This window comes from Pseudorca crassidens, chromosome 7 (genome assembly GCF_039906515.1).
Source record: "Pseudorca crassidens isolate mPseCra1 chromosome 7, mPseCra1.hap1, whole genome shotgun sequence".
Lineage (NCBI taxonomy): Eukaryota > Metazoa > Chordata > Mammalia > Artiodactyla > Delphinidae > Pseudorca > Pseudorca crassidens.
In genome coordinates, this window is record NC_090302.1 from 87,821,330 (window position 1) to 87,839,806 (window position 18,477).

Consider the following 18,477-nt stretch of genomic DNA (forward strand, 5'->3'; position numbering starts at 1 on the left):
TACAGGTGATGACTTATCTGAGTTTTAAAACAATGCCACGAAGCAGTCATTATTAATGTCCTTACTGACAGATGAGAAACTTGCTTCTTATCCAGGTTCCTTCTGTCGCCCCTGCTTAAAGGTGACAGAGCTGGAATTTACCTGGGTCTTTCTGGCTCCAGAGCTCGGGCTCCACCACAGACCCACAGCCTGCGCTTTCTGGCACCATCCGCATTATGAACAAACAAGCACCACGCTCCCTACCACGGCCGCCGCGGGGGCTTTTCTCCGGTCCGGCTGCAGGTGGGGCCAGACAAACGATCCAGAAGTTCCCGTGAGGCGCGGAGTCTCCATCCCCCCAAATCCACTCTACAGGAGGACAATCAAGGACCCAGCACCAACTATCAACCAGGGATGAAAGTGTGCAAACAGGAACGCGCAGCTGGGCCTGCACACGCGCAAATGTAGCCTAGACACTACCCAGAGGGCTGCACGGCGACCCAACCAGATTCAAGACTACATTTCCCATAAATCTCTGTGACTTGCCGTTTCTTTGCAGCGTTTCTTCTTTATTATTAGACTGTTGCAAAGTGTGCTATATGTTCCCTTCTGCCCAGGCTCTCTCAGAGACCCCAGGCGTTATGGGTTAATTTGAACTTTACTGCCAAGTACTACATCGCATGGTCTTGCATCCCACTCCGAAGGGGAAAACAACAGTTGCCAAAGACGCTGGGAACAATTTGGGAAATTTGAATGTGGAGTGGTGATTAGGAATTGAGCATAATAATGTCAGCGAATATTAGTTACTCAGTTGTTACATGGAATTATATTGATTGACTGGAAAATGTATTGATTTTGTAAAGGCATGCATAAGGACACGGTTTGCACTGAAGTCATCTTGTTAATTCATTTTATAAAATTTGAGCAAAAACTAATTAAAGCAAATACCGCAAAAGGTTAGGTTTCTTAAGTTGATGGAGGGCATGGCTATTTATGGATACTCATTTTACCATTTTCTATCTTTTTGTTGTCTAGGAAAAATTAATAGCTGATCTAAAGGAGAAAGAATTTTATTCAAGCCAACCTGTGGATTACAGACCTGGAAACAGTCTTTCAGAAAACTGAGGACTATTCCACCTGTTAGAAGTCAAAGTCATAGTCATATACATTTTCGAGACAAAGGATGGTACGTCAAAATGACACACTGATATTTTACATAAAGTTCCCTAAAGATACATAGTCCAGACCTGCACATACAAGGGGAGAAGTAGGTCACTATGACCCCTTACAGGATTAGGAAAGGAAAAATTAATCTTCTAAGAAGTTATGTTACTGGTATCAGAAGGAGAAAAAGAAAACACTGATCTTTACGGTGGAGCAGGCATTCCTGCCTTTGAGGAGGTCTGGTTAATGTATAATGCAGATGCACACAGCACTTTAGGGCTGGCCTAATAGGGGCAAGGAATATGTTATGCTTAAAATTTCTCGTCCTGCCTTAAGACATAGCTTTTATTCCATCACTGTTTTTCAAATTTTTGTAATACAAAGAAAAGGATAGGCATTCTCTTTCCATCAATGCCCTGTTAAAACCCTAAGTTGCCAAAAGTAGTCAAGATACAAATAACTTTGGGGAATAAGGCAAATAAGACACTTGAACATTAAGCACAACGGTACCATAAAAGAAAGTATCTGTGACGAACAGAATTTATCTCAGGAAAGGGAAAAGAGCAAATTTCAAAAATGCATAATGCACGAAAATACACACAATTCAAAATAAGAAAATGATTATCAAGAAAAACACTCAGGAAAAAAAAAAAAAAGAAAAGAAAAGCACTCAGGGGGCCTTCCTGGTGGCGCAGTGGTTGAGAGTCCGCCTGCCGATGCAGGGGACACGGGTTTGTGCCCCGGTCCGGGAAGATCCCGTGTGCCGCAGAGTGGCTGGGCCCGTGAGCCATGGCCGCTGAGCCTGCGAGTCCGGAGCTTGTGCTCCGCAACGGGAGAGGCCACAACAGTGAGAGGCCCGCGTACCGCAAAAAAAAAAAAAAAAAGAAAAAAAAAAGAAAAAAAGAAAAGCACTCATTTCTCAGAGGTGACCCTACTGCAGCCTTAGTGAGCATCCTGTTGGTTTTTTCTTTTAACCAAATTAGGCACATATGAGCATAATATTATAGGAACATCTTTTAACTAAATTACATATATTGAGCATGTATCTGGTCAATATTATTTCACATCAATCATTTTTTCTATGACAGTGATTGTTAAAGTTTGGTCCTATTCATACAGTGAAAAAAGGATTACAGCCATCAAGAAGTTAGTGCAATTTAAGTGAACACAGGCATAAAGGTTCAGCAGCTTTCCTAGGAAGCTTTCGTTCCCGCCCACGCCTGGGAACCCGCTTCACCGGGCCGTTCAGCCTCCTCAGAGTGCGTGCTGTTGGTGTGGACTGGGCTCGGGGCCACCGGAGGGGGCGGCGGGCACAGTTCAGCGGGCGCTAAAGAGCTCTCCTCGCTGCTCCCCAGGCCCCGCCGCCACCGACGCGGCTCCCTTGGCTTGTCCTCTGGCCTAGCTCCACCTCGCTTGTGGAATTCTCCGCAGTTCTGCGTCTGGGCGCGTCCTCCTGCCTTGCTTGGCTGGATCTGCAGGCGTCTTCCGGCGCAGCTTTGCCAGAGCGGCTATGGCGGCGCGGGTCTGGGCGCGTCCTCAGCTGCTCAGGACGGGTCTGCTGGCGTGCTCCGATGCCTGAGGCTTGGGGGACAGACGCAGCCGGGATCCAGGCATGTCTCCCGTGAGGTAAACTCCTGCCACCGCACCCACACCCTCCAGGCCCTCGGCCAGCGTGAAAGGAGTCTGGGTTTACCTCAGCTGGGAAAGGAGTCTTGTACGTTGGTCTGTTCCCAATGGTCATGAGTATGACCTCAGGTGGCCTCGGCCTGCAGCGGCTTTAAGCAGGATTTCGGTTTCGGCCAGAGACTGAGGTCGGGCAGTGGCAGTGAGAGCACTGAATCCTAGTCACCTGACCACCAGGGACGAGTGGCCAGTGACAAGGCCCTGGCCTGTCAGCTGTGCAGAAATGAATTTCCACATAGAGACGGAAAGTAGTGAAACAAGGAAAGTGTTTATTAGGAGGAAAAAGAGTACATATGTGTGGAGAGACACACGGGCGACCTCAGATAGAGTTACGCCCTCCCGGTAGTTTGAATCACTTTTATGGGGCATTTCTTCCGGGTTTCCTTTGGCCAATCATCTTGCTTTGCCTGGTTCTGAGTCTGTATATGGTATATCTCAGGGTCCTCCCATGTGCGCATCTCTTAGCCAAGATGGGTTCTAGCGAAAAAGCCTATGGGTATGTTGGCATCACTTACTGTGGGTGGTGCCCCCTCCCTTTTTGACCTCCAAGGAGCCTTTCTGCGCATGTGTAGTCAGGGAGGTCTCCTTGACTTCGAGAATGAGGAATATGTGGTCTTTTATCTCTTATCTGTGCAGATCCCAGCCTCCATCCATCATCCCAGCTTCCTCCATCATCCTCCATTGTGGAGTTTCTGTCCACAGGGGAGAAACTGTTCAGCCTGGGGCCCATCTGTCTCCTGCTTCAGGTATGTCCCCTTAATTAGACTGAATTTTCCATCTTTGCAAAAATGAACCCTACTCTGTCATGTGGACTCTTTGGGAAGGACAAAAAAACCATATTATCCATAAAAAATGCAATTGGTTTATTAATAATCAAATACACTTTTTTGTTAAGTGCAGCTTTCTAGATAAATATCCTTGAACTCATACTGTGAAAGCTAAGTGTGACAGTATAGTAGACAGTCAACCCAACTACATTAATTAGTGTTGTAATAAGCTTTGCAACTTGATATTCTATCACCCTTACATTATGTGCTGAGCAAGGCTATTAAATAAGCCTTGTTATTTTTTAAACACTTGAGTTGTTCCTGTTTATTTTTTAATGTAAGTATATTTAAATGTTTCTTTTTAAATTATAAATACATGCTGGATAATGGAATTTACCTCTACTCTCCATACCATCTTCCATATAAAACCAGTATTAACTGATGCTGAATTCTAGACTTTATGTTACAGCTAACTACATTTTTCAAAAAGCATGGTTACTACTTATTTACAACTTGTTTTTGTCCAAGTTGTCTCCTGATCCAGTTGTCTGGTCAGGCTAAATCATTCTTTTGCTTAGCTGCATTGTAGGGGTATATCATGTTTATTTAATCAATCTTTTTGTTATTGATGTTCAGTTTGTTTCCAATTTTCACTTTTATAAATAATATATAGCAAACATCATTGCCCATACATCTTTTGCATATATGTGTGATTATTCCTTTGGCAAAAAAGCCAAAATGATAGACTTGCTCAGTTAAAATGTGTGCAAGTGGGAATTCCCTGGTGGACCAGTGGTTAGGACTCTGTGCTTTCACTGCCAAGGGCCGGTTTCCACCCCTGGTCCAGGAACCAACATCCTGAAAGCCACGTGGCCAAAAAAAAAAAGAAAAAAAAAAAAAAGAAAAGAAAAAAAAGTGTACATGTTAAACATTTTATAGATGCTAACAAATAGTCCTGAGAAAGGCTGTATCAATTTATGTTGTTTCCTCACATCCATTCCAACACCAGATAGCATGCATTTTTGATAAGTAATTATTAGTGATGCTTAAGGAATTGCTATTCATGTTCTAATGGAGAGAAAGTGGACCATACATATATTCGTTCAACAAACAGTTATTGAAAGCCTGCTGTGTGACACATCATTCTAGATGTTGGGATTTTAACAAACAATATAAGCGATAAAAGTCCCTACTCTTGTAGAGTTTGTGATCAGGGTTGCTGTGGTCAGTTGTTAAGAAACAATGGGACACTTAAGGAGATCTAATGAAATAAGGACAGGGTTGGTGAGACACACCCTGTGACTAGTGACTGTAGGGAGACATTATCACCAAAAGGCATGCAGGGAGTATAACTACAACTTGGCAGGAAAGACTGCCCCAAGAGGAGCTATGGTCTTAAGAGGAACATTAAAATGGCTTAGTATAGAAGGCCAAAGGAATAAATACCCAAACTTCACTTGTTTTTCACCCTCTCATGTCCTGTCCGGTAGTGACTATTTACATCCTCCCACTCTGTTTGGTTCCTAGAAGTGCATCCACAGAGTCTCCTCCAGGTCTCCTTGTTAATTTTCCAGTTATATTCTTTACCAGCCCCGGATTACCAGTGAGTTCATTGAGCCATTCATATTGAATTATTATGATTCTAAACACATCTCCTTCCACACAAAGTGGACAATCAGATATACCTCCCCAAACTCTGCCCACTAAGGGGGATTTCTCTTCACTACAGCCTTTCAGGGCCAGCATTCTGCCACCTTCCCTTGCAGACACATCTGTCACCCAAGGAGAGTACTCTTTCCTCCTCTGTTAAACATTTATAGTGGACCCCCCATGGGACTCTAAGGAGCATTGAAGGTCATGTGGTGAGTCAATAGGAGTAAGTGTTGCAGGAAAGGGGGACCCCTTCCAGGGCCCGAGAGTGGGCTCTTGTCTAACGCTCAGAAATGAATTGTCCGAGGAAACACGTGTACTGACAAAGCAGAAGACTTTATTGGGAAGGGGTGCCCGGGCAGAGAGCAGCAGGGTAAGGGAACCCAGAAGAACTGCTCTGCCACGTGGCTCACAGTCTCGGGTTTTATGGTAATGTGATTAGTTTCCGGGTTGTCTCTGGCCAATCATCTTTCTTGGCCCATATTCGGTCTGAGTCAATGGTCCTTCCTGGTGGCCCGTGCATCTCTCAGCCAAGATGGATTCCAGTGAGAAGGATTCTGGGAGGTTGGTAGGACATGGACTGGTGTCTCCCGCCTCTTTTAGGCCCCTCCTGAATTCTCCCAGTTAGTTTTTGTGACAGCACTGTGTTCCTTATTGGGATCTCTTATTGTGAGATACCTCATGCAAGTGGTTATCATTATACCTGGCCATATGTGCAGGCGGTTTTGGTCAACAGTTCCCTAATGTAAGTACCATATGACTGTGAACCACTTGATTATACAGTTTGCTTATACCTTCTGGTCCTGTTTTGGTCTGGTCTTATATTTACCATCCCATTTAACAAAGGAATAGCTTTACACATATCCAATATTTTGGTTCAGTGAAGTAGATTATACAAGTTGATGATAGATATTTTGGTTCACATAGTCTCTTGGTATCCCATGTTCAGTCTCCATCAGGACCCAATGGCAAATCAGAAGCTGCTTTTCAAATGGAGGATGATTATCATGAGGTAAAGGCATAACTTACTGCAAAACCCCAGGAACCTGAGCTGTATTGAGGCTTCTAATCTATGAACATGGCATGTGTCTCCATTTTTCTTCTTTGATTTTTTAGCCAACATTTTGTATTTTTTGTGTACAGATCCTGCACATGTTTTGTCAAATTCTTTTTAATTTTTTGGAACAATTGTAAATAATAATATGTTTTTTATTTCAGTTTCCAATATTCATTGCTAATGTATAGAAATATAACTGATATTTGTGTGTTGATCTTGTATTCCATGATCTTGCTAAACTCTATAGTTTTAGGAATGTTTCGGTAAATTCCTTGGATTTTCTATGTAGACGATCATGCAATCAGCAAGCAAGGGTAGGTTTAGTTTTTCCTTTCCAATTTGTATGACTTGCCTTGCTTCTTCTTTTCTCAAATTATTGAAATAGCCAGGGTTTCCAGTACAATGTAAGTTGTTTTGGGGAAAGTGAGCACCCTTGCTGTGGTAATAATTTTAAGGGAAAAGCATTAGGACTTAAATCATTAAGTGTGATGTTAGCTTCAGTAATTTTGTAGTTCTTTATCAGATTGAGGAAATTCCCTTTTATTTCTAGTTTGCTGAGAGTTGTTGTTGAATAAATGTTGCCTTTGGTCCAGTGCTTTTTCTGTACCAACTGATCGGATCATGTGGTTTTTCTTCTTTACCCTGTCAAAATTGCAGATTACACTGGTTAATTTTCATATATTGAACCAGCCTTGCATTTGTGGACTAAACTGTACCTGGTTATATTGTATCTTTCTTTTTATATACTTATGGATATGATTGACTTATATTTTGTTGAGAACTTGTATGTCTTGTTCATAAGGGAAATTGATATAGTTTTCTTTTTTCGTACTGTCTTTGACTTTGATATTGGCCTTATAAAATGAGGTGGGAAGTGTTCCCTCCACTTTTGTTTTCTGGAAGAGTTTGTGTAGAATTGGTGTTATATCACTCCCAGCTTCATTGAGGTATAATTGACAAATAAAAATCATTTATATTCAAGGTGTATAACTTGGTACTTTGATATACATATATATTGTGATCACCACAAAGAAGCTAATTTACATATCCACTACCTCACATAGTTACCATTTTCTTTTTCTTCTTCTTTTTTTACAGTGATAACACTTACAATTTATCTCATAGCAAATTTCAAATATTGTTAATTTTAGTCACATTGCCCACCATACATTAGATTTCCAGAACTTATCTTGCATACCTGAAACTTTGTACCCTGTCACCAGCATCTCCCCATTTCCTCCTCCTCCCAGCCCTGGGCAATCACAATTCTACTGTCTGCTTCTATGAGTTTGACTAGATTCCACACATTATTTCATCTTTAAATGTTTGGTAGACTCACCAGTGAAGAAAACTGATCTGGAAATTTCCTTTTTTGCAGGTATGTGTGTGTGTTTGTGTGTGTGTGTGTTTTTCTGCACGTTCAATCTATTTAATATAAGACTACTTAAATGATTGATTTCATCTTGGGTGAGTTTTGTAGTTTTCAAGGAATTGGACCATTTTGTCTAATTTGTTGAATTTCTATGTATAGACTTGTTCATGTTATTCTCTTATTATCCTTTTTAATATCTGTGGGTTCTGTAGGAATTCTTTCATCCCTGATGTTGGTAATTTGTATCTTCCTTTTGTCATTGTCAGTCTTGCTAGAAGTTTATCAATTTCACTTATATTTTCAAAAAACCCAAAGTTTTGCCTTTGATTTTCTCTTTTGTTTTCATGTTTTAATTGTACTAATTCTTGTTCTTATCTTTATCATTCCCTTTCTTCTAGCTTTCTGTTTATTTTCCCTTCTTTTTCTATTTTCTTGTGGTAGAAACTTAAATTGTTGGTTTGAGATTTTTTTTCTAATATAAAACTTTAGTGCTCTAAATTTCCTTTTAAACACTGCTTTACCTACATCCAATAGATGTTATGCTATATTTTTACTTTCACTTATGTATTTTTTTCATGAAGCTTCCTTTTGACCACTGGAATGTTGAGAATAGTGTTGTTTAATTTCCAAGGTCAGGAGATTTTCCTATTACTTTTCTGTTATTGCTTTCAAGTTTGATTCCCCCATGGTCAGAGAATATATTTTGTATGACTTTAATTCTTTTAATGTTTTTCATATTTGTTTTATTTCCCAGGACATAGCCTATCTTTGTGTTCCAGGTGCACTTGAAATGATGTATTCTGCTGTTATTCAATAAATTTCAATTAGATCCTGTTTTGGGGTTTTTTTTTGCCATGCTACATGGCTTGTGGGATCTTAGTTCCCCGACCAGGGATTGAACCTGGGCCCATGGCAGTGAAAGCACCGAGTGCTAACCACCGGACCACCAGGGAATTCCCTAGATCCTGTCGATCGATGGTGTTCTTCAATTCTTTTATATCTTTGCTGACTTTCTGTTCATTGCTTCTATCATCACTGAGGTGTTAAAATCCCAACCTATAATTATAGTCTATCATCTATTTCTCCTTTCAGTTCTGTCAGATTTTGCTTCATGTACTGTATTTTGAATCTCTGTTGTTCGATGCATATATAATTAGAATTGTTATCTCTTCTTCATGAAGTAACTCTTTTATTTTATAATTACGTAATGTTCTTTTTGTCCCTGGTAATTTTTTTTGTTGTTCTGGAATCTACTTTGTCTGATATTAATATGGTTATTCCAGTTTTCTTGGCTTAGTGTTTGCCTGTTATATCTTTTTGGTACTTTTACTTTGAGCATACCTATATCATTACATTTCAAGTGAGTTTTCTGTACGTAGCATATAGTTTGGTCTTTTTTTGTTTTGTCTTTGTTTCTCGTAATCCATTCTTCCAATCTGTAACATATCACTCTCTACTGGTATCAATGCCTTACTACTTCAAAGATTATGTAGAAGCTTTATGAGCTTTCTGGTCCCTTAAATTACCCTCTTTATAATACAGTTGTCTTAAATATTACTTCTACTTACATTGAGAATCACATTAGACAATGTTATCATTTTTACTTTGACCCACTAAAAACTGAAAAACTCAGAAGACAGAAAGAATAGTATATTGTATTAACTATATATTTACTCTGCCTATTGGTTTTCCTCCATTTTGGATGTTCTAAGCTTTCTTTTGCTATTATTTCCTTTCTGTCTGAAGAACTTACTTTACCCATTCTTTTAGAGAAGATCTGCTGATGACAAATTCTCTTACTTTTGATTCATTTGAGAATGTCTTTATTTCATCTTCGTCTTAGAGAATATTTTTTCTGGATATAAAACTTTGGGTTGACAGTTCTTTCTTTCAGCACTTTAAAAAGGTTTTGCCATTCATTCTGGCTTCCATCGTTTCTGATGATAAATCCTCTGTTATTCAAATCATTACTCTCCTATAAGTTAAGCCTCATTTATCTCTGGCTGCTTTCAAGGATGTTTCTTTGTGCTTATTTTTCAGAAATTTTATTCTGATATGTCTCAATATGGAATTATTTGGATTTTTCTTGTCAGGGCTTTGCTCAGCTTCTTCAGACATTAGTTTTTTGCCTTTTTCTAAGTATTGGAAGTTCACGGTTACTATTTCTTCAAATATTTATTCAGTTCCATACTCTTTCTCTGTTTCTGGGACTTTGAGGACATCAATGTCAGACCTTTGGTTTTTGTTCCACAGGTCCCTAAGGTTGTTTTCTGTCTGTCATTTAGATTGGATAATTTCTATTGATATTTCCTTGAATTCACTAATTCTTTCTTCTTTCGTCTTCATTCAGGTAATGAGCCCATCCAGTGAATTTTTATTTCAGTTAATGCATTTTTCACTTTGACAGATTTCCACTTCCTTATCTGTTATTTTTCTTTGCTAAGAATTTCTATTTTCTCATTTGTTTCAAGATAATTCACAATTGCTTATTGTGGCATTTTTATGACAACTACTTTAAAACCCTTGTCAGTAATTCCAACCTCTGTGTCATATCAGTGTTGCTAGTCTATGATTTATATTTCTCATTTAAGTTGAGACTTTTTAGCCTCTCAACGTGATGTGCAATTTTGGGTTGAGATTCTGGTTCCTATTTAAATCTTCCATTTTAGCAGGCAAATGTTTTGGTTTAAAATGCACTTCCTGTTCCAATTTTGTGGGCTGTGGTTCAAAAATTAATTTAGTTTTCAAAGGCTTTGCAGGGCTATCCAGATTTGTTCCACTGTGTGCTGTCCAGAGACCCATTTGAAACCTGGGCAGAATTCCACACCAGTGTTCAGTTCTCAAACCTTTTCTTGTTTCTTGTTGGTTTTATGCATCGGCTGTCCAGAGTTCTGTCCAGGACTTCATGCACAGATTAAGAAAATTTCTTTCTCTAGTTCACTTCTCTCTATAGTGCCCCCCTTCCCATTATCTAGTTGGGAGGGGCATCCCTTTTTCTGAAGGGTGTTAAGCACAGACAGAACTTTGTTGATATTCTCTGCAGCTGCAGCATTCAATGTGGAGGGGAAGGGATACCAGCTTGCTATTTCAGGTCAGGCATGGAAGACAAGTCTGTTCCCACAGTCTCTGGTTATCTAGAGAGGGTTGGATTCCACCTAGTTATTGAAGGGAAGAGATAGAAAATCAGTCTTTTCCCACAGTCTCCATAGTTGTAAATGGAAAGTGCTGCTTCATTATTACTTGTCAGGAATGAATGTCAGGACTTCATACACAGGGGGACATGGCTGACAAGGGGGTGCCTCCCTGTTATTGCAGGGTGGGGATGGAAGACAAGACTCTGTCTACAGTCTCTGCAGCTGCAGTGCCCAGTGACAATTAAGGGGAGAGTGTGTGTGTGTGTGTGTGTGTGTGCTTTTTTCTGTTTTCCTAAATTGGGAAGGAATGGTAAAAAGTTTCTGTCCTTTTTCCTGGTCCTTTTGCTAGAGAGAGTGGGATTTTTCTGGAAGTTTTTCTGTTTGTCTGTGCCCATTGTCTGTGACCATTTTTGTCTGTGCCCATTGTTTTTTCCAGGTCTCTTCAGTGCCCAGGCTATGATATATGAGGCAAAAAAACAAAAACAAACAAACAAAAAACCTACAGGAAATCACCACTGGCTTTTCTCTAGTCTCAAGATCTTTATACAATCTGTCTTCTTCCCTTTACCTTCAGAGTATTTTGTTGGTTGCTTTATAAATTTTGTCTAGGGTTATTTTGGTTTTTTGTTTGTTTGTTTTGTAAATAGTAGGGGGAACATAGGAGCATGTGCTTATATCTAGTCTGGAACCAGAAAAGTATCAGTCATTTAATTTTAGCCATTCTATTGGTTAGGGGTTTCACTTGCATCTCTTGAATAGAAAATTATATTGAGTGTATTTTCCTGTCATTATTTGTATGCAACATTTTATGAAGGGTCTGTTCAAATTTTTGTCTTTTATTGAGATTTCATCTTCTTAATTTTTAGCTCTAAAATTTTAAAATATATTTTGTATACAGGCTCTTTGTCAGATATATATTTTGAGAATGTTTTCTCTCAGTCTGTGGTGTGCTCTTTTTAGATTAAACATTTTATTTTGAGGTAATTGTAGATAAATATTCAGTTGTAAGAAATGTACAGAGATATCCCATGTATCCATTTTCCTCCAATGGTAATATCTTGCAAAGCAATAGTGAAGCATCATAACCGGATTTGACATTGATAATCAAGATATAAAACATTTCATCGCATGATTAGCTTTTTATTTTCTTAAGAGATTTTCTCAAAGAGCAGAAGGTTTCATTATGATGAAGTCTAATTTATAGATTTTTTTTTCCTTTTTGCTTAATGTTATCTGTAAAGAAATCCTTGCCTACCTCACAGTCATAAAAACAATTTCACCCTTTAGAAACTTTACATTTTTAACTTTTAAAGTAAGGACTATTATCCACTTTGTGTTAATTTTTATGCATAATATGGAGTATGCGGTAAGGATTAAGCTTTTCCCCTCTACAAATATTCAGTTATTCCATCACTATTTATGGAAAAGACTATCCTTGTTCATTGAAGTACCTTGGAACCTGAATAGAAAATTAATTGACCAGACCATAATGTTTCAGTTTATTTCTGGATTTGCTATTCTACTCTATTGCTCTGTATGCCCATCCTTATGCCAATATCACACTATTTTGATTACTATAGATTTATAGTAATTCTTCAAATCAGATAATATAAACCCTCCAACTTTATTTTTATTTTATAAAATTGTTTTGGTTATTTAGATCTTTTGCATCTCCACATGAATGTTAAACTTTTCTTGTTAATTTAATAAAAAATGCTTGGATTGCATAAAATGAAATAGTTTGGAAATGTGTGTGTACTTATTCTAACAACATATTATCAGATATCTAAACAAATAATATGGAAAATCATATTCTAAATCTAAATCATATTCTAAATCTAAATCATATTCTAATCAAATCTAAATGTTCAGAATTTAGTCATTTACTTGACATTTATGTAGATTGATGTGATTGAAAAATAGATTCCCCAAAAAGGACCTAAATTCATGAAGATAAGTTAATTTGTGTTTTAAAATTCTACAGGTTTCTGTGAAGAGAGGGATTTTAAAGGCCATGAGAAAAGTGACTATATCTGAGTTTTTAAAAATAAAACCTATTTGCTGAGTTATTGGAGGGAAGCAGCCTTAGTTATTGAGAATTTGAGCATATTCATCTATTAGTAATCATAATGAGGCCATATTAGTAGCCTTTTCCCAGTAAGTTTTTCATTATTTCCTTATGCAGATTTCGCATGATAAATTCTTTTTAAGCTTGAGCACCAATGGAAAATTGGGCATTTCTAGAAGGATAGGCTTCCTTTAATAAGGTATTTTGAATTATCCTTTGATTCTAAATTATAGAGATTATATTAATTTCTTGATAAACATTTTCTATTTCATTTTAAAAGATGATTTTTTAGACTCATTTTAATCTCTATTCCTTGGAAACTGTGGAACCAGCAAGCCTCTGATTTAAAAAATTCACAAAAACATTATTAGGGAAGAATCAATCTCTTGGTCTCAGTCATGTGGCAAGAGTTATATATTCATTTTAACTGCATGCATATTTATATTATGTCTAATTATGAAATGTCAATGCCATTACAGAAATTTTAAATTTGAAGAACACATCTCATCCTTCCACACTGTTGGCTATAAAAGACTAGCTGAAGTTTCCTTTGCAGCAGTTATCATCATTGAACCTGTAGGAGGGATGGCTTAAATCAGTCATTGACTCAAAATGAGAATTCTCTTCTGTTTGGATAACATGTGAACACATGTGATACCACTTCATCCATGAAGAAACAATGCAGAGAGAACATCACACTGACTGTTCTGAGAAGAATGGACAATAGAAAATGAAGAATGGAAAGAAAGAGAGGATTCTGGGAAGACAACAACAGTGGTAGAAAAGTTGTTTAATCACTCTAAACTGCTACATAAAAAAAGACAGAGGGGCTTCCCTGGTGGCGCAGTGGTTGAGAGTCCGCCTGCCAATGCGGGGGACACGGGTTCGTGCCCCAGTCCGGGAGGATCCCACATGCCGTGGAGCGGCTGGGTCTGTAAGCCATGGCTGCTGAGCCTGCACGTCCGGAGCCTGTGCTCCGCAACGGGAGAGACCCACGGCAGTGAGAGGCCCATGTACCATTAAAAAAAAAAAAAAAAAAAAAAAGACAGAGTGGGCTTCCCTGGTGGTGCAGTGGTTAAGAATATGCCTGCCAATGCAGGGGACACAGGTTTGAGCCCTGGTCCAGGAAGATCCCACATGCCGCCGAGCAACGAAGCCCATGTGCCACAACTATTGAGCCTGCGATCCACAACTACTGAGCCCACATGCCACAACCACTGAGGCCCACACGCCTAGAGCCCATGCTCCGCAACAAGAGAAGCCACTGCAGTGAGAAACCGCACCACAACGAAGAGTAGCCCCCACTCGCTGCAACTAGAGAAAGCCCGCATGCAGCAACGAAGACCCAACGTGGCCAAAAATAAATAAATAAAAATTAAAAAATCATATTAGGGCTTCCCTGGTGACTCAGTGGTTGGGGGTCTGCCTGCCGACGCAGGGGACGCAATATCATGCCCCGGTCCGTGAGGATCCCATGTGCCACAGAGCGGCTGGGCCCGTGAGCTATGGCCGCTGGGCCTGTGCGTCCAGAGCCTGTGCTCCACAACGGGAGAGGCCGTGGCAGTGAGAGGCCTGTGTACTGCAAAAACAAACAAACAAACAAAAATCATATTAAAGAAAAAGAGCATTTAGGTATCAAAACAAAACTAAGCATCAAACATCAGGGACTAATTTACCAAAGAAAGGAAAACAGATGACAAGATATCCCCACAAATTCCAAAATATGGATGTGGAGACAAACGACCTGCATACTAGTAGCATCTGTGCAAGAGAAAGAAAGGAAAACAATGAGATGGGACAGTTTGAGAACAGCAGTTCTAAAAGGAAGTTAATTGTCTCCAGTACCACTTGGGTGCAAGGAGCCTATGTTAAGATGGACTAAAAGGGAAAGAGCAGTATAGCTCCTATGAACTGAATTGACCTGCTGGGGTTCCCTTTTAGGACAAGGCCCCACAATGAGGAGAAATTGCTTACAGTGGAATCAAAATCAAGCATGATAGGGAAAACAGAGATAATGAAAAGAGGAGATTTAAACTGAAATTAGGAAGGAGAATAAAAGCAGAACAGCTCAGAAAGCAAAGCCACCATATTTTTGAAACCCAGACACAAACAACGAGAGAGAGACAGTAGTGTCAAAGGGGCTGGGATTCCATACTTTCCTGGAAGCAAGCAGTTGTCTGATTTCCCCCCACTCCTCCAGGAGAGCATCAGTGGGGCCAAGCATTGAACTGAGCTTCCACCCCCATGTGGCAGCAATGAAACTTCACAAGCATATACAAGGTAGAGCTAGTTACAACTAGGCTTCACCTTTCCCACCCCTGTCATCAAGGTCTATTGGGTAGCTAACCCTCCACCTCACCTGGCATCAATGAGGCAGAAGGGAGTAGTGCAAGGAGGGGTAGCTGACACTCTGCTTCTCCCCTCCCCTGATGTCAGTGGGGCCCTGTGGGGAGCTGATGCTTCACCCCTACCCACAGTAACAAAATGGTGTCAGTCAGCCTTCTGCTCACCCTCTTTCCCTACCTGGGAGGCAGTGGAGCCAAGAAGTGAGCTGGTCGTACACCACCACTCAGAGGCAACAAGGTGGTGTGGGTCAGTGCCCCACCTTTGCCAGGAAGGTGACAATGAGGTGATGAGGGACCTGAACTTTCACCTTACCCATCTGCAAGAAAGCAGTGTGAGTCAGTGTCCCATTTTGGCCAGGATGGTTTGTAAGAGCCTGGCAGGAAGCTGAACAAATATACCCACCTGGCTCTTGCACAATGACTGCTAAAAAGGATATTAAATGGAGTCCATAATCTTATAATACACAAAATATCTAGGATATAACAAAAAAACACTCATCTTACCAAGAACCAGGAAAATCACAACAGAAATGAGAAAAGACAATGAACAGACACCAATCCCAAGATATATCAGATGTAATTATCTGACAAGGATTTTAAAGCAGCCATCTTAAACATGATTCAGGGGCTTCCCTGGTGGCGCAGTGGTTGGGAGTCCGCCTGCAGATGCAGGGGACACGGATTCGTGTCCCGGTCTGGGAAGATCCCACATGCCATGGAGCCGCTGGGCCCGTGAGCCATGGCCGCTGAGCCTGCGCATCTGGAGCCTGTGCTCCACAATGGGAGAGGCCACAACAGTGAGAGGCCCACGTACCACACACACACAAAAAAGATTCGACAAGCAGTTACATATTTCTTGGAAACAAATGAAAAATAGAAAATTTAACCAAAGAAATAAAAATTCTAAAAAGAAAGCAAATGGAAATTAGAGAACTGAAAAAATGCAATAATCAAAATGAAGAACTTGCTGTATAAGCTCAATAGTTGGGTGGACATAACAAGATAAATTCAAAGAATCTGAAGACAAATCAGTAGAATTTACCCAATGTGAGAAACAGCAGCAGCAACAACAACAAAATAGACATTAAAAAAGACAGCATCTCAAGGACTTGTAGGACAGTAACAAAAGGGTTAACATATATGTCATCAGAAACCCAGAGACGAGAAGGAGAGTAGCACTGAAAAAGCATTTGGAAAAAATAGTGTCTGAAACTTCTCAAATTTGGGAAAAGATATAAATCTACAGATTCAAGAAACTGGATGATTCCCAGAGAAGAAAAATCCAAAGAAATCCATGCCAAAGACACATCATAATTCAATTTCTGAAAACTAAAGATAAAGTCTTGAAAACATCCAGAGAAGCAACACATTACTTATAGGGGGACACCAATTTTATTAACAACATACTTCTAATCTGAAACCCTGGGGCCAGAAGAAAGTAGAAAACATTTTTCAAGTGTTGAAAGAAAAAAAAACTGTCAACCCAGAATTCTTTATCCAGTGAAAATATCCTTCAAGAATGAAGGCGAAATCACAATATTATCAGATGAAATAAAACTAAGAGAATTTTATGCTAGCAAACATACTCTTAAAAAATGGTTAAAGGAAGTTCCTTAACAGAAAACCCTGGAACTTCAGAAAGGAAAGAACATGAGAATGGGTAAAAATAGGGGTAAATGTAAAAGATTATCCAGTCTTTCATGAGTTTCTTAAATCATATTTGATTGTTGAAACAAAAATTAAAACATCATCCCACATGGTGTTCAAAATATAAGGAGGAAATACAACAATTATATTTTAAAAGTGGGAGGGTAAAGGGACTCAAATGGAAATAAGTTTTCTGTACTTCACTAGAAATGGTTAAACATCAATATTGGTAGTCTGTGATAAGTTACATATATATATTGGAATACCTAAAGCAATCACTAAGAAAATATACAAAGCTATATTAAAAAAACCCTAGGTAAATCATGGCAGAATCCTAGTAAATATTCAAATATCCCACAGGAAGGTAAGAAAAGAGATATAAGAACAAGAAACATAGGAGACAAACAGAAAGCAAACAATAAAATGGCAGACTTCAGCCCTAAAATATCAGAATTACCTTAAATGTGAATAGTCTAAATACACTAATTAAAAGACAGCGATTGGCACAGTGGATTAAAAAACATGACCCAACAATATGCTGTTTACAAGAAACTCACTTCAAATAGAAGGACAGGGGCTTCCCTGGTGGCGCAGTGGTTGAGAGTCCGCCTGCTGATGCAGGGGACACGGGTTCGTGCCCCGGTCCAGGAAAATCCCACATGCCGCAGAGCAGCTGGGCCCGTGAGCCATGGCCACTGAGCCTGCGCGTCCGGAGCCTGTGCTCTGCAACGGGAGAGGCCACAACAGGGAGAGGCCCGTGTACTCGCAAAAAAAAAAAAAAAAAAAAAAAAAAAATACAAGGACAGAGGTAAGTTGGAAGTAAAAGGATGAAAAGGCATACCATGCAAACATTAATTTAAATGGTTGCACAGGGGCCAAATTAACATCAGTTGAAGTAGACTTGAGAGCAAAGATAATTACTGGAGGCAAAGAGGAATATTACAGAATGATAAAAGGATCAATTCACCAGGAAGACATAATGATCCTAAATGTGTACACATCAAGATACATGAAGCAAAAACTGACAAGGCTGAAAGGAGAAATAGACAAATCCACAATTAAAGTTGGGGACTTCGATACCCACTCTCGGTAATTGATAGAACTAGTAGACATAATTTTTAAAAAATTGTATTCACTTTTTACCAAGAAAAATAGACTGAATAACATGAAAACAAATAACCAGTGTGTTTCTTAGAAATACCGGTAGCACACTCCTTCCTTCGCAAGCTTGGGTGTGGTCCAGAGCTAAAGTCATACTCTGTGTCCACAGCTGCAGCTGCCTTGCCCTTCTGCAGGTGCCCAGGCCACTCCTGTTCTCAGAGACCATGCAGAAGAGAAGATTCATGTGCGGGAAGCACTGCTCTGCAGCCTGGGCAGTGTACCTAGCTGACCAGGAAAAACACCTGCCATGATCCCCAGATCCCCCAAAGTCCCTGGAGGCTGTAGATGCCTCAGTTTTACCTGCCAGAGACTGTTGCTCTCTGCAAAATCAGGCAGTACCAGAGTTCCAGAAACTTCTGATCTTTGAGAGCCCTTTCTAACACTGGTCTAGAAAGTCACCTGAGGTCTGCAGCATGACCTGCAGTTCCTGAGTGGGGCCATGGGACTTTG

At 39.8% G+C, this 18,477-nt stretch overlaps 1 protein-coding gene across 1 annotated transcript; it reads left to right on the forward strand.

Moving 5' to 3' along the window:
• Positions 1–1,305: 1,305 nt before the first annotated feature.
• LOC137228370 (uncharacterized) lies at positions 1,306–13,807 on the forward strand. The gene is made up of 4 exons (XM_067745482.1): positions 1,306–1,380; positions 2,341–2,769; positions 3,463–3,572; positions 13,354–13,807. Exons 1-4 carry the CDS (start codon positions 1,306–1,308, stop codon positions 13,466–13,468), a joined length of 729 nt encoding a protein of 242 aa, XP_067601583.1. The 3' UTR covers positions 13,469–13,807.
• The last annotated feature ends 4,670 nt before the right edge of the window (positions 13,808–18,477 follow it).

What these genes read in the sequence shown, in the direction of transcription:
- LOC137228370 (XM_067745482.1), top strand. Translation starts at nt 1,306, where the DNA reads ATGTTACTGGTATCAGAAGGAGAAAAAGAAAACACTGATCTTTACGGT. An exon ending in CCAGGCATGTCTCCCGTGAG is followed by an intron (nt 2,770 to 3,462) that starts GTAAACTCCTGC and finishes TTATCTGTGCAG; the next exon opens with ATCCCAGCCTCCATCCATCA. An exon ending in CCATCTGTCTCCTGCTTCAG is followed by an intron (nt 3,573 to 13,353) that starts GTATGTCCCCTT and finishes ATGCCATTACAG; the next exon opens with AAATTTTAAATTTGAAGAAC.